Source organism: Narcine bancroftii, chromosome 7 (genome assembly GCF_036971445.1).
Source record: "Narcine bancroftii isolate sNarBan1 chromosome 7, sNarBan1.hap1, whole genome shotgun sequence".
Classification (NCBI taxonomy): Eukaryota; Metazoa; Chordata; class Chondrichthyes; order Torpediniformes; family Narcinidae; genus Narcine; species Narcine bancroftii.
The window spans coordinates 18,634,305-18,651,012 of record NC_091475.1 but is presented as its reverse complement, the minus strand read 5'-3'; the positions used below and the strand labels follow the sequence as shown (position 1 = coordinate 18,651,012).

At 42.0% G+C, this 16,708-nt stretch overlaps 1 protein-coding gene across 1 annotated transcript in view; it reads right to left on the bottom strand.

The window, feature by feature from the left end:
* LOC138738562 (neural cell adhesion molecule 2-like) overlaps positions 1–16,708 on the bottom strand; it is a 1,138,397-nt gene that overhangs the window by 178,283 nt on the left and 943,406 nt on the right. Inside the window, exon 7 of the mRNA XM_069889008.1 lies at positions 7,995–8,152. Coding sequence (XP_069745109.1) covers positions 7,995–8,152 — 158 coding nt within the window. The remainder of the gene's footprint in view (positions 1–7,994; positions 8,153–16,708) is intronic.

Here is a 16,708-nt window from a genome sequence, read left to right as displayed (position 1 = left end):
TATGATGTGCCGGCCTATATAAATCTACTGAACACTCAAAACCTTCCCTACCTCACACCCAGAATCGTCTATTTTTCATTCATCCACCTCCCATCTCAGAGTCTTTTAGATGTCCCTATTGTTCCAGCCTCCACCACCGCCCCCAGCAATGCATTCCAGGCACCCACTACTCTCTGTGTAAAAGAAAAACCTACCCCTGACTTCTCACCTAAACTATGAAGTTCAAAGTTCAGATTTGTTCTCAGAGTACATATATGACATCACTTACAACCCGAGAATCTTTTCTTCCCTGCGGGCCAGGCAGTATTTTCTACTTATCGGTAGAAGGAAGAACTGTACTCAAGAAACGATACATAGACTAAAGAGAGAAATGTGAACAAAAAAAGAAGTACAAACAAACTGACCGTGCAATGCAGAAAATAAATATTCAGTAATAAATAATGTGCAAAGTAAGGGCACTCGAATGAGTCCCTGATTGAGTTTGTTGTTGAGGAGTCTGATGGTGGAGGGGTAGCAGCTGTTCCTGAACCTAATGGAGCCTGTGCGCCTATACCTCTTTCCTGATAGCAGCAGGGAGATCCTAATTTTCCCAAAAATATAAATTTCTTCATATTACCGAGAAATGAGGCGGTTTATGCAGAAAATATTTTTTCCCCACCTTCTAAAGCTATAGATTTTTAAGTTTAGTGACTGGTTTAATTTGTCAATTTACATCTAAGATGTTCCTGCTGGATATAAAAGCAGAGAGATTCATGATTTCTGAATATGAATGTCAGAGGAACTAAAAGCATTAAGATTGCTGACAAACAGTGCTCGGAAGGTTGTTGAAAATGGTAAAGGAAAAATGAATAAACACACATTGAAGGTTTCAACAAAGGAATAGATGTAAAAATAAGCATGTGCTGTATAATCAGCATTGATACTGTATGTGTATATTGTTCAAAAACATGTCACATTATCCAGAATACAGAAAGAACCCTTATGGCCAAAGCTTCAATGGCCAATACATAAACATTTTCCTGGATTGTATTGTGCAGCACAGATCGAGGGCCTTTGGGCCGCTATGTCCATTCTGATGATGAGTTGCACTACAGAGAAGAGGTGGAAAATCTCATGCTATAACACAGAGTCACAATGTGAGCAAGACAAAGTGGATGATTGTGGACTTCAGGAGGACCAGGGATGATCATCCTTCACTCCACATTAATTGCTCAATAGCGGAGAGCACCAAGTTCCTCAGAGTGCAGTTAACAAGAGAACTATGGTGGACACCTCACTTGTCAGGAAGGCGCAAAAGTAACAGCACTTCCTGACCCGACTGAGGTGGGAAAAGCTGCTGGCCACTATCCTGTCAAATTTCCACGGGAGCTCTATCGAGGGCGGCCTGGCCGGCTGCATCGCACTGTGCTACAGTTACTGTCGGGAAATGGATTGGGGATCAATCCACAGGACCATGGGGTAACCCTCCCCTCCATCAACATGATCTACCGAAGGGCTTGCAAAATCATTGAGGACCCCTATCGCCCCAAATACAGCACCTACTCTCATCGGGAAAGAGATACAGGAGTATCAGAGCGAGAACTGCCAGGCTGAGAAACAGCTTCTTCCCACAGACAGTGAAACTGCCAAATGACTGAATGAACAGCTCATACAAACGCTCCAAGACTACACTATTTATTAAACAATTTATTTTTATATACCTGTATGTATACTGCATCTGTGTGTGTATGTGTTATGTCTGGCTGTGTCTCTGCAGGGTTTTTTTTTATCCGTGGACTGGAGTACGCTGTTACATCTTGCTCGACTTGTGCAATTAGGTGATTTAATTTAATTTAAACAAACAGCACGGTAAGAGGTCCTTTCAGCTCATAAGCTCGTGCTGCCCAATTACAAATAAATATAAACTTGAACATGTCCATTTATACTCACTGCATTTACCAGCAGTTGATCCAGAGCCTTATTTGTTCTGGTGATTCAAGTACTTGTCTAGACACTTCTTAAATATTGTGAACATATCTGCCTCCTTGGGCAGTGTGTCCAGGATGCTTTTCATCTTCTGGGTGCAAAGATTTTTTACTTCCCCATCCAACCCTCTTAGTCCTCAGAATGAAGCGATTCTCTCTATTTTCCGATGTCCGTTATGAGGAAAAAAATCTCAATGCCCACCTTATTTGAGGTCCCCTCTTAATTTGTCAAGCTTCCACTGTAACAAGGGAAACAATCTAGCCTATCCAGTCTCTGAGTTTGCTGGAGTATTTTAGAGAGATTAGATAGGATGAGTCTTCATTAACTCGACCATTGAAGGCTGAGGGGTGATCGTAGAGATTAATAAAACCAAGAGGGACACAGGTAAAGTGAATGATCACAGTCTATTTCCCCAGGGTAGATGGTTCCAGAACATGAAGGGATCAGTTTGAGGTGAGAGATTTAAGATGGATGCAAGGGGCAATATTTACACTGAGAGGGTGGTCCATATCTGGATCACACTGCCAGAGAAAGTTATAGTAACGGGTACAATTACAACGTTCAAAGGACATTTGAGCAGATATATGGATAGGATGGGATATTGAGGATATTGGACAAATTCTGGCAAATGGGACTATCCCAGAAACCAGCATGGATCAGTTGGATTGAAGGGCCTGTTCCATTCTGTGTGACTATGACTCTTGGCACATTGTTCTCCAACACAGCAACTTGGGTTGTTGATGCATTGAATTGGGGTTTGTGCGGCTACAGAGGTGAATCCATGGATACTATGCGTCTCTGAAGGGACTCTCTTTTGCTTCTCTTTCTCCTATTGTTAGGGGTGTCAGGCAATGCTCTCAGTGACTCTTTGTTTGCCTTACAGCAGACAAAAGCTAAAGTATATCTTACATGTTTAATGTATTATTACTTGACAAATAAAAGGAACCTTGAACTCTGAGTTTTATAAAGCTGACACATATTTTCCTGTGGATCAGATGCTTGCCCCTCCATTTCTTGTGGTCGCTGACAGTCCAGCCCTTTATTGGGTGACCATGGGTGGCTGTGGTCAGTGGCTCTTCAGAAAACTTCACACCAATTTGTCATGATGTAATGGGGAGGGGATGTATTATACTGACTGCTTGCTGTTGGCTATGGCTGTAGAGATACTCCACCCGACTGGGATAACAGATGGAAAACCTTTTCCCACTGGCCAGTTTAGAGGTGGCTTTTTGTCTGTTTATAAAAGCCCAGTATTGGAATGATACTTGACTGGTCCTTGTCTATGGCATATCAATTTTATTAACAGACGAAAAGCCACCTCTAAATTGGCCAGTGGGAAAAGGTTCTCCATCTGTTATCCCAATGAGGTGGAGTATCTCTACAGCCATAGCCAATAGCAAGCAGTCAGTATAATATGCCCCCTCCCCATTACATCATCACACAACTGAACTGTTAAAAGGTATTTTGCACCTCCCCACTGCAGAGTGCAGTGGGTCAGAGGTCAGATCTAGGTGCAAGGAAATCTGCAATGCACCAATGTGTTGGAGAACCTCATGCAGTATCCATAGGAAGTAAAAGGCAGTCAACCTTTCTCCAGCAATTTTGTCTATTGGATCGCTCCACTAACCATCTAATCTGGAGAACATGCAGCATAGAACCATAGAACATTACAGCACAAAAACAGGCCCTTTGGCACTTCTTATCTGTGCCAAACTATTATTCTGCCAAGTCCCACTGCCCTGCACCCAGTCCTTAGCTCTCCATGCCCCTCCCATCCATGTACCTGTCCAAATCATTCTTAAATGTGAAAATTGACACTGCATTCATCACTTCAGCTGGCAGCTCATTCCACACTCCCACCACTCTCTGTGTGAAGAAGTTCCCCCTAATATTCCCCCTAATATTCCCCCTAAACATTTCCCCTTTCATCATTAACCCATGTCCTCTAGTTTGTACCTCACCTATCCTTAGTGGGAAAAAAATGAATTGCATTTACTCTATCCCCTCATCATTTTGTATACCTCTGTCAGATCCCCCTCATTCTTCTATACTCAAGGGAATAAAGTGGTAACTTGTTTAACCTTTTCCTTTAACTCAGTTGATGAAATCCTGGCAACATCCTAGTAAATGTTCTCCACACACTTTCAATCTTATTGATATCTTTACTGTAGTTAAGTGACCAAAATTCTCCAAATTTGGTCTTACCTATGTCTTATACAACTTTTCTATAATATTCCAAATCCTATAATCAATACATTGATTTATGAAATCCAATGTGTCAAAAGTTCTCTTTACAACCCTATCCACTGGTGACACCACTTTCTGGGAATTATGTATCTGTATTCCCACATTCCTCTGTTCTACCGCACTACCAGTTACCATGTATGTACTACCTTAGTTTGTCCTTCCAAAATGCAAAACCTCGCACTTGTCTGCATTAAATTCCATCTGCCATTTTTCAGCTAATTTTTCCAATTGGTTCAGATCCCTCTGCAAGTTTTGAAAGTCTTCTTTGCTGCCTACAATGCTTCTAATCTTTGTGTCATCTGCAAATTTGCTTATCCAATCTCACCCACTTGTGCAACTTATTTAACCAAGGATTGGTATGCACTTCACATCTGGACCCTCACCATTCTAGCAAGGCCCTTTTTATTTGATGGGAATTGGCGATTCATTAATGAAGCAAAAATCTTGAAATACTCTGCTAGTAGGCAGGACCTGTGGAGGTAGAGAACTGGCATTTCAGGTCAATGACCATTTATACTTCTGATGAAGGGTCATTCACTAGATGTTAATTTTAAAAATAATTTAACATATAGCATGGTAACAGGTCATTTTGGACCACAAGCCAATTGGCCCTTCAAGGCTATACCATCATTCATTTTGATCATGGCTGATTATCTCAGTACCCAGTACCAGCCTTCTCCCTATACCCCCTGATCCCCTTAGTCTCAAGGGCCAAATCTATCTTTCTCTTAAATATAGATAAGGAACTGGCTTCAACCACTTCCTGTGACAAAGAATTCCACAGATTCGCAACTCTTTGAGTGAATTTTTTTTTTTGCATCTCAGTCCTAAAAGACTTATCCTTTAAATGTGACTGCTGGTTGAGCCTGTCCAATCCCTTAAGAATTTTATTCGTTTCTATAAGATCCCTCCTCAATATTCTAAATTCCAGCAAGTATAAACCTAGTTGATCCAGCCTTTCTTCCTATGCAAGTTCTGCCATCCCTGGTATCAATCTAGTGAATCTTCTTTGCACTCCCTCTATGGCGAGGATGTCGAGGTGTGCTCCCTGTACAACTACAGTAGAACCTCTTGCAATGAATGCCACCCTCCCATTCGCTTTCCTCACTGCCTGCTGTACCTGCATGCCCACTTTCAATGGCTGGTGCACAGTGACACCCAGGTCTCATTGCATCTCTCCTTTTCCTAATTGGACACCATTTAGGTATCAATCTTCTATCCTGTTCTTTCCTCCAAAGTGTATAACCTCACATTTATCCACATTATATCGCATCGGCCATGCATTAGCCCATTCACCTAACTTGTCCAAGTCACCCTGCATCCACTACACAGCTAACCCTGCCACCCAGCTTTGTGTCATCTGCAAGCTTGGAAAGGCTGCTTTCTATTCCCACATCTAAGTCATTGATCTATATTGTAAACAACTGTGGTCCCAGCACTGAGCCTTGTGGTACCCCACTAGTCCACTGGCTGCTATTCTGAAAAGAACCCATTTATTCCTATGCCTTGGTTCCTGTCTGTCAACCAATTCTCTATCCACCTCAATACCATACCTCCTATACCGTGTGCTTTAAGTTTGTACACTAATCTCCTGTGCGGGACCTTATCAAAAACCTTCTGAAAGTCCACTAGTTCTCCCTTATCCACTCTACTAGTTACATCCTCAAGAAACTCTATAAGATTCGTCAGACATGATTTTCCCTTCATGCTGACTCTGTCCGATGATATCATCAATCTTCAAATGTACTGCAATCACATCTTTAATAACTGACTCTAGCACTTCCAATGTCGGGCTAACTAGTTTATAATTTCCTGTTTTTCTCTCTCCCTCCCTTCTTAAAGAGTGGGGTTACCTTGGCCACCCTCAGGAACTAATCCAGAATCTAGAGTTTTGTAAAATTATCACTAATGCATCCACTATTTCTTGGGCTACTTCTTGTCATCTTATGTTCAATGGAAGAAGTCAATTAGAATCTTGGGAGGTTGGTGCAGAATCACTGCCTTCAGAAGGAATCAGAGAGAGAGACACTTGAGAGACTGTACATTGAGGAGCCATAGAGAGCAAGTGCAGGAATGAGGATGATGGATTGTTCCACTAGGGGCCAGCAGAGATGTTGAGTCGAATGGCCTTTTGCTGCTGCTGGAATTTTACAGTTCCTGAATAAAGAAAATCAAATATGAATCACAGCCTCAAATTCCTCCAGGTAATGGCGTTTCCTGAATTCAACGTGAGAGTTAACGAGAACTTAATTATATCCCAACAGCACTTCAGAATCCTGGGATCCCAGCCTGAGGCAGGTGATGCCTGGGGAAACCACCGCTGACAGATTCCTCACACAGTCATTCACCGTCTAGATTTGGAAATGTATCGCTATTCCTTGCTGCATCTAAATACTGATTTCCCTCCAGAATAATGCAGGAGCAATTATAAATTTTAAAATACAGATATAAAGGGACGGTTAGTGGGATGGTTATGGATGCTATTACGGTGCCAGTGACCCGCGTCTTTTTTAGTTTGTAAGTGCTCCTGTGACCATGTGGATTTTCTCTTGGTGCTTCGATTTCCTCCCACCCTCCAAAACATACGCGGTTTGTAGCTTATTTGAGTGCTTTTGGGCGGAAGGGCCTGTTACCATGCTGTATCTCTAAATGAAAAATAAATTCAATTCAAAGTGCACCTTGACCAGAAGAATTCAGGAAGACAGCTCACTGTCAAGGACAATTCAGAATGGCGATAAATGCTGGCCTTGTTGGCAATGGCCAAATCTATAAGAAACTGAATAATTGGTAAAATATTTATGGCCCTTGGCTATTGACCAAAACTGTGCCTTATCAAAGCCCACTCGTAATTTAAAAGAGTTCCACCATTCAATGAGACGCTGCCTCAAAAAGACAGCCAAAGGACCCGCATCACCTCAGTAACAATCTTCCCTCTGCTGCCTTCGGGCAGAAGATAGAGAAGTCTAAAGTCCAGCACCTCAAGGTTCGCGGCTTTTTATTCACAGATATCAGGCTCTTGAACCTCCCTGTACTAAAGTAACCACCCCCCAGGAACACAAAATGATCTGTCTGCACTCTTGCAATGGTGAATATTTATTTATCTATCCTTTTACATTTGTTATCTTTTTTTCTGTATTGGAATATTGTGGTATTTTAATTTATTCTCTTATCATTGGGGTATCTTGTGTACCTGTCTGACTGTAACAAGCAAGAATTTTGGAACATCAGTATATTGTACTCTGTATATGGCAATAAATTTTCATTGTGACCATTATTATCAATCCTCACTTTTCTCATTCCTAGAGGAGTTAGTTGCTTGCTTATTCCTTCCTGAAATCCATCATCTTATAGTAAAATCCCTGTTATCTGGAATTTGAACAACCAGCTGCCTCAAGCAATTGGGAAAAAAATTGTGGAAAAAATATAGGTTAAAAATTCGGAAGTTTAAAATTTCACACCTCACTGTTCGTTCACCAATCACGCAACATCCAATGTCAAGCAACAGGAAAATTCACTTATCCGGCATCTACCAATCCCCATAGGTGCCAGTTACTGGGGGTTTTACTGTATTATAATGGTTGTTGTCACATCCACTCCTACTTTCGGGGAACAGTTGTCCAATAAACTCAGGTGATGGGGAGTAGGGGAGGTTTGGGTTCTGGGAGGAGAAGACCAGTGTCATCATGCCTGTCAACAAGGGAAAAGAGGAAAATGCAAGGGAAAGTAAAGCAGGAATGTGTAGGACCATGCCTCTACCCCAACAGGACAGGGCAGCAACATACCAAACACCTTCAGGAACAGTTGCTCCTCCACGCTTCCTGCTTTGTTCCTGGCTCTGCAGCTGTAGGGCCCTCTATCTTCCCATCCAATGTCCTTTATCGTCAGCTCCATTATTTTCTTCAACGAGTACTTGTTGTTATCTTCAACCAGCCTCCCGTTTCTGCAAGGAGAAAATTCAGGTTTATAAGGCAGGTATCACTCCACACCCCAAATAGCAGGTAGATTCCAACCAAATTCTTTGCATTCAGCTACTCACATAAGAAACAGGAGTAGCCCATCCGACCCAATGAGATCTTGGCTAATCTAATGTTAGCCTCATCTCCATCTACCTGCCTTTTCTCCATATCCCTTAATTCCCCTACTATGCGAAAATCTATCCAACCATGTCTTAAATTTTTTTACTGAGGAAGCCTCCACTGCTTCAATGGGCAGTGAATTCCACTGATTCACCATCCTCTGGGAAAAGCAGTTTCTCCTTATCTCCGTCTTAAACCTAACTACCCTGAATTTTGAGGCTAATCCCTTCGTTCTAGTATCCACTTTTCTGGATGATTGAATCATAGTCATATGGTCCTTCGGCCCATCAAATCCATGCCAACCATCAACCACCTATTCACACTAATATTACATTAATCCCATTTTATTCTCCTTCCAATCCCATCAAACCCTCTCTGGATTCTGCCATTCACCTACACCTATTTCCCAGGGCAGAAATAGCGAACACCAGAGGACATATGTACAAAGTGAAGGGAGGGAATTTTAGGGGTTGTTGGCACCTGAAATTCCTTGCCGGGGTGGTGGTAGTGGTTGAAACATTATGGAAATTTAAGACACTCTTAAACAGGCACATGGACAAAAGGGCTATGGGGAAGGGGGAGTTTAGTACTTTTCTTTAAAGGAATATATGAGTCGACACAACATGGAGAGCCAAAGGGCCTGTACTGTGTTGTAGTGTTCTATGTACACACTACGAGCAATTTACAGTGGTCAATAACCTTCCAATATGCACTCCTTTGGAATTGGGGAGAAATGAAAAGCACCCAAGAAAAAAACCTGTTGAGTCACAGTGCAAACTCCACATAAGCAGCACTGATGTCAGAATTGAACTGGGGTCTTTGAAGTTCTGAGGCACAGCTCTGCTCGGTGCATCGTGCTGTCACCTTGGGGTGACAGAGTGGAAGTAGAGGGAGGTTTCTTCTTCTGAAAGTTAGGTCACGATGCACATCAGGATCGCCCATTTATGACGAAGCTGAAAGAAAAATCTTGATGAAGGTCTCAAGCTCGAAACAGAGGTGCACCAAAGAAAAGGTACAAGGACTGCCTAAAGAAATCTCTTGGTGCCTGCCACATTGACCACCGCCAGTGGGCTGATATCGCCTCAAACTGTGCATCTTGGCGCCTCACAGTTCGGCGGGCAGCAACCTCCTTTGAAGAAGACCGCAGAGCCCACCTCACTGACAAAAGGCAAATGAGGAAAAACCCAACACCCAACCCCAACCAACCAATTTTCCCTTGCAACCGCTGCAACCGTGTCTGCCTGTCCCGCATCGGACTTGTCAGCCACAAACGAGCCTGCAGCTGACGTGGACATTTACCCCCTCCATAAATCTTCGTCCGCGAAGCCAAGCCAAAGAAGAAGATAAAGTGCACTGTTTAACCCGCTTTGCTTCTCCAGCATTGTGTTTTTACTTCAATCACAGTGTCTGCAGACGCTCATGTTTTACTTATGATGAAGGTGAGATATTTTTTGCTTTCAGAGGGCCCAAAGTCTTTGAGTCATGTTGCTTTCCACAGATGCCGTGTCATCTAATGAGTTCCTCCACCACTTCTGGGAATTGTTCTCGTTCTCCAGCACCTGCAGATGCCTTGGCTACTGTCATCAAGTCAAGTTTATTGTCATCCAAGTGTACAAATGCAACCCGACGATACAGCACTCTCTGGTCCTCGGTGCAAAACGTGCAGACACACAACCAGATATAACACACAATTCACATGCGGGACAAGTGTTTCAACACAACTAACTAAATAAATATTGCTTCATGAATATGAGCGTCTCGGATGATTAGTGTGAACGGTTCCTGTTGAGATTTTTGCATGCTTTCTCAAAAGGCCATGCAAGTGAAATCTTTGAGTGTGTTTGAAGTGGAGATAGGTAGACCATCCAACACCTATTTATACTAAAGGAAATGGTGAAGTTGAGCTTACAGTCAGATTAGCTAAGACATTAAATGTTCAAGCAACCCCTACACCTCCTTCTAATTTGTATACTTGTATCTATGCAATGTGCCTGTAGTTAAGAGTGCCAGGAGATTGAAAGGATAAATAGTCAGGATGTCTCCTGTTCCTTTGCAATAATTGAATTGTTTATTGTCACATGTAATGAGAAACAATGAAAAGCTTTATTTTATGTTGTATCCGGTCACGTCAACCCGTATCTCAGGGCAGCAGGTGGTGCAGTAATAAAATAAAAGTGCATGGTGTATTGTACTTAAAGAGTTTGGGGTGTAGTGTGAAAAAGGCAGGGTGTGGAGCAGAGGCTTTCAAACTGCCTCCCTAAACTCACATTCCACTTTAAGAAAGCCCTATGCCACAAATGCTCTGTGATTAGTAAGGAATGGCTTAAGGTGGTATGTGAATGGAAAGAAAAACTTTGAAAACCCCTGTTTTAATCATCCCTAATTGTCTCGTTATGTGCACAGTTTCATAACTTCAAAGGAAATGGACCAATGACAATTTTTCTCAAGCAAAATATTTCAGTAACCATTGGGTCTGGAGCAGTGATTCTCAACCTTCCCTTCCCACTCATGTACCACCTGAAGCCATCCCTTACTAATCACGGAGCACCTATGGCATAGGGATTGTTTCAGGTGGAATGTGAGTTTAGCGGGGCCAGTTTGAAAACCACTAGTTTAGAGGAAAGTACAGTTAAAGCAGTGCAGGAGAAATCAGCTTTTACTGACAAAAGGCTCATTCAACTGGCCAGAACCAGCAGGAAAGAAACTGCCCTTGAATCTGGAGGTTCATGATTTCAAGCTCCCCAACAGCAGAGGGGAGAAGAGAATGTGACCAGGGCAGGATGTGTCCTTTAATATGCTAACAGCCTACTGGGGACAGTGGGATGTATCGACGGTGTCGATGGAGGTTGGTTGTGAGGAGCATTACATCTAAGCCTGCAGGTTCGGTCTGGAGCAGTCACCTTTCATTGTACTTTGGGGGATTATGTGCCATGCCTCGACATGTCAAGAGGACACTTCAAATGTTAGGGGAGCAGTCAATTTGATATTCTCAGAGTGAGGAGCTCAGAGGACTAATGGAAGCCCAAAAATAATAATTGGCGGCATCTGTGGGTAGCAAAGAAAGCTGAAAGCTTCAGTTCAAAGGTCTTTTCTTAATGTTCACTCTGTTAGCTGCTTCTCTGTCCCCGGATGCTGCCTGACCTGTTGAGAGTTTCCACCATTTTCTTCTTTTTATCTCAGATTTCCAACACCTGCAGCATTTTGCCATTTACTTGCAGAATCAGTAGATAATCAGGGAGCACAAGTTTAACATACAAATATTATAGTTGGCAAAGCATTTACACTGGACAACAGTTTGGAACCAGAGAGAGTTGCGTACCAATGGGGAGTTAAGAAAAGGTGGGGGGGGGGGGGAGGGGTGGCGAAGGCACATAGAATCACAGAATTGCGAATAAGTGGTCATAATGGTGGATAGTGCAATATGTTCAGCTGTCGATTAAATAACACCAGAGAATTACAAGCAGTGTGATTTACTTTGTGACTGTTTCTGGGAGATGTGTAGAACCTGATGTGAGAGGGCAGAGTTGAAGCTGTGGACTGGGGTTATTTATTTATTATTAGGACAGAGCCAGATTCCGAATTTATTGCCAAAAACATGTCGCGAAATTTGTTGCTTTGCGGCAGCATGACTGGTACAAAATTACGAGAAATTATTTTTAAAAATAAAATAGTGCAAAAGAAGAGAATGTGAAGTCGTATATTTGGTTAATTGTCCGTTCATAAATCTGATGGCAGAGGGAAAGAAGCTGTCTTTGTGCCGGTGTGTGCTCATCTTCAAGCTTCTGTACCTCCTTCCTGATGTTAGCTGTGTGAAGAGGGCATGGCTTGAGTGCTGAGGGTCTTAGGTAACCGTCTCTTGTAGATGTCCTTGATGGAGAGAAGGTTGGTTCCCATGATGGCACTGGCCAAGTTCACAACTCTCTGTCACCTTTTCCAATCCTGTGCATTGCCACCTCCATACTAGACAGTGAGGCAACTGGGCAGAATGCTCTCCAAGGTACACATACCAAATCTCCTCAAACTCCTTGCAAAGTATAGCTGCTGGCGAGCCTTCTTCATGAATGCATTGACATTGAGGACCCAGGACAGATCTTCAGAGGTGCTGACACCCATATCAACATTTCATTCTTTCCATTGCTGACCCCTCGATGAGGACTGGTTTGTATTCTCCTGGTTTCCCCTTCATGAAGTCCACAATCAGTTCCTTAATTTGGCTAACATTTGAGTGCAAGGTTGCACCACTCAGCCCGCTGATCTATCTCACTCCTGTACGTTTCCTCATTGTCGCCTGGGATCCTGCCAAATGGTGAATGAGATGCTATCTCATCTGGCCAGAAAAACTTACATGTTCATCACCTCCAAATTAACTAGCCATGCTATTCTCGAGTTAGTTTCAAATCAATTAGCATTACAGATGCATCAGTTAAAGATTTGCATCAATTATTGTTTCTTAACTGATATCAATCAACTGATTTTACATTTCTGATGTGCTAAATACAAATGTGAAAGGATTAAAGTGTTCAGATTGAATTAAAGCATCTCGATTATTTACTGATATCAATTAATTAACACAATAATTACAGGCATTAATGAATTAACATGTTAATTTTTAATATGAATCATCGGTATTACCAAGTATTCAAGAATCCATTAAAGTGCTCATTACTGATTCAAATAAATTAAAATATTATTCAAAGTTATGTATTAATTGAATTGTTAATTACTGATATGGTTTTATTAAAACATGAACATTTGAAGTATTCTGCTTTGTTCTACTTGCTGGAGTTGGTGTCAGTACCTTGGGTTAACAAAGGATTGACAAAAATTAATTTGGTGTCAACTACTGTTGGTTTGCTGCCATCAGCCAATGCCAAGCCACCAGCTGGGAAAGCCAACCAAACCCCTTCCCGTTACAGTCAGCCTGAAGGAAATCTCCCCTCTTTCTTCTGTTTGAGGATGCCTCTGAGAGATGAAAGGATGCTTCGAGATCATCCTTCGGCCCAAGTCACCACTTGCCACCACAAAGCTTGGAGTCTGCTCTGAGAAACCGTAGTGTGATCCAGTTAACTTGGTGGCTCACTCTCACACACTCCTGCACCATTGAGCTTGGAAATATCAACACACTTCTGGTTAAATTACTTTCTACCAAAGCTTGCTTTGAAACTACACTTATGCAGTTACATTTATTATCCATGAGTAATGGTGACAGATTTATCATTCTGACTGCGCAATTGAATGTTCTTATCTCAATAAAAAAAAACATGCATTCATTTATAAATGCAGTTGCTATTTTATGATACATTTGGAGCTTCTTTCTTTATACCCTGTTTATAAACCCAAGTAACACTGATAAAAAAAAATAGTTAAACTGTCTTACATTGTCGTATAAAAGGACAGCTCAATGTTTCCTGCACTGATTTAGTTGCTGAGCACCTGAATAATCTCTTAATCCATTCCGTTTTATTAACTGCTCGTGTCAACACATTGTGCTTAATATTTTTTTCTTGTATCTCAATTGGATTCAATATTCCGGCTCAGTGTGAGCCAAGGAGTTGGTAAAAATTCCTTGCTTTTCACTCTAAGACCCTACTTCTCGTCAGCTTGCATTTCCATATTGGAATAACACTGGACAACGAAGATTTTGCTTCCTGAACACTTTTGGGTGTAATTTATGGGTTTTAAGCTGCTGATCATGAAAACCACCTTAAAATTTTCCTATTACGTACTTTTTTTTAGGTATAACCTATTTTTGTGATTTCCGGTCGTATGTAAGCAGACAAAGCAATAAAGTGCAACCTGTCACTGCAAATTAATTTTCTGCCTTCACCCTTGGACATCTTCCCCGCTGGTCTTGATGCAGACGGCGACGAACACGGTGAAAGGTTTTACCAAAACATTGTGACCATGGAAAAGCGGTCTCAGGGCAACTGGAATGCATCAATGAGGGCCGACTATTGTTGATCACTGACACAAGAGGCATCAGGTGCTGAGTACAAACAAAAATCAGTGGCCAAACATTTTTAGGTCAGTTGAACTAACATCACTGTACTATTAAACATGCTCAATTCAATGCAAGTTAATTTAATGTTTCTCTAACTTCCTACATGATACAGCAAATTATCTTTGTGTCCAGCTTGAAGTTGTCTATCATAATCCCCAATTTTTTTTTCAGGAAGCAAACCTTTTGAAAAAAAAAACTGCCCAGTGCAATTGTATATCGACATTTCCAAAGCTTTGTTCTTTCAGTGCAATATAGAAATATGTTGGAGAAACTGAGCAGGCCACGCAATATCTATAGTCAAGTCAAGTTTATTATCACCTGATTATACAAGTACAACCCAATGAAAAAATGTTCTCTGGTTCTCAATAGGGTTAGGGTTAGGGTTAGGGTTAGGGTTAGGGTTAGGGTTAGGGTTCTCAATGCAAAACATGCAGACACACAACCAGATATAATACACATAGAGACAACCAATACGTATACAAATAAATAAGTAAATATTGTTTCATGAACATGAAAGTCTCGGATGGTTGTTTGGTCTTTCAATATTCCCACTGTCCATGGGAAGAAGCTGTTTCTCATCCTGGTGGTGCTGGTTCTGATCCTCCTGTATCTCTTTCCTAACGGGAGTAGATGTTTGTAGGGTAGAAGTGGGTCCACAACAATTTTGTGCACCCTCTTCAGACAACCATCCTGGTAGATCACGTTGATGAGGGTGGGGGGGGATGAGGGAGGAGAGACTCCATTGATCCTCTCTGCTACTCTTTATGGTCCTGTGGATTGACCTCTGATCCATTTCTCTGCAGGAAGTAAAGAGAAGTTAAAGGCTAGCCAATGTTTCAGGACTGGGCCCTTGGTCAGGAAGGGCCCAGGCCCAATGCGTTGGTACCCTTCACTTCCTATGGATGCTGTGTGACCTGCTGGGTTTCTCCTCCATATCTCTGTTGTGGCGCTTGACCCCAGATTTGTTGCTCTACCTGCCCCTGCTTCAGGAAACACAATGAACCACAGGCCCGGCCTCACTGTCTCTTCTTTTCCACTAATTTATTCATTGAAAAAAAAAGAATTATAGCAATATTTGCACTGTAACACTGCGGCAAAACAAAAAATTCATGACATGTTCATGACAATAAATTCTGATTCTGATTCCAATCTCACAAGTTGTTTCTTCTCATTCTTCCCCCCCAAAATGAAGCAATGTTGTAGCACTCTGTGCTAAATCTCATCTGCTATTTAGTCTGAATTCCCCTGCAGTCTGTATCTTCCCTGAAGTTCACCACGTTTCCATGTTTTATGCCTTCTACAATTGTTTCAATTGGAAAGCATTAAGTCAAACTCATTAATACCCCTCAACAGCCACCGAGATCCAAAGCGAATCCCAGGGAGACTGCTGGCAAAGCTCCTCCCCATCAGAGAAATAACCATTCATCAATTCTCTCTGTGCCCCATGTGACCACTGTTCCTCATCTACAAGTCTCAGCTATCCAAATGTGGCACCTTGTTATATGAGTTTGGAAAGCACGTACATTTCACAGCCAATGTGCAATATATTATCAGTTCACACATTTCATCAAAAGCCTGTCCATGCCTCGATTTCCATGCTAATCCAGTAATTATGTTCTCCAGGAATGATGTCTTCAAAAGTCTGCTTGCTTTGTGGTTCATGTCATTGGTCTCTGTCTACCAATTTGATCCCTCTTTTTATTGGAGTAGATCCTCTAGCACAATGGTTCTCAACCTCTTTCTTTCCTCTCACTTACCACTTTAAGCCATATTATGCCATGGGTGCTCTGTGATTAGTAAGGGATGGCTTAATGTGTTAAATGAGTGGGAAGGGATGGTTGAGAATCACTGCTCTAGACCTAATTGTTACTGAAATATTTTGCTTGAGAAAAAGAAAAATTGTCATTGACCTATTTCCTTTGGAGTTATGAAACCGTGCACATAACAAGTCAATTAGGTACGATTAAAACAGTGGTTTTCAAACATTTTCTTTCCACCCACATACCACCTTAAGCAATCCCTTACTAATCACAGAGCCCCTATGACATAGGGATTGCTTAAGGTGGTATGTGAGTGGAAAGATAAAGATTGAGAACCACTGCTCTAGAATAACCCTCTTGTCACTGAAAGATTGAAGAGCACACAATTTCAACCCATCGCTTAGCCAACTAGGTTACATTTGTAGAACACTGCAGCTCATAAACAGGCCCTTTGGCCCATCTAATTCATGCTGAACTATTATTCTGCTGAATACCACTGACATGTGGACCACACCCACCCCCCCCCATACTCCTGCCATCTATGTACCTATTCAAATTTATCTTAAATATCCAAACAGAGCCTGCACTCACCTCTTCAGCTCACTCCACACCCTCATCACTGTCTGCGTCAAGAAGTCCCCACCCCCATGTTCCCAATC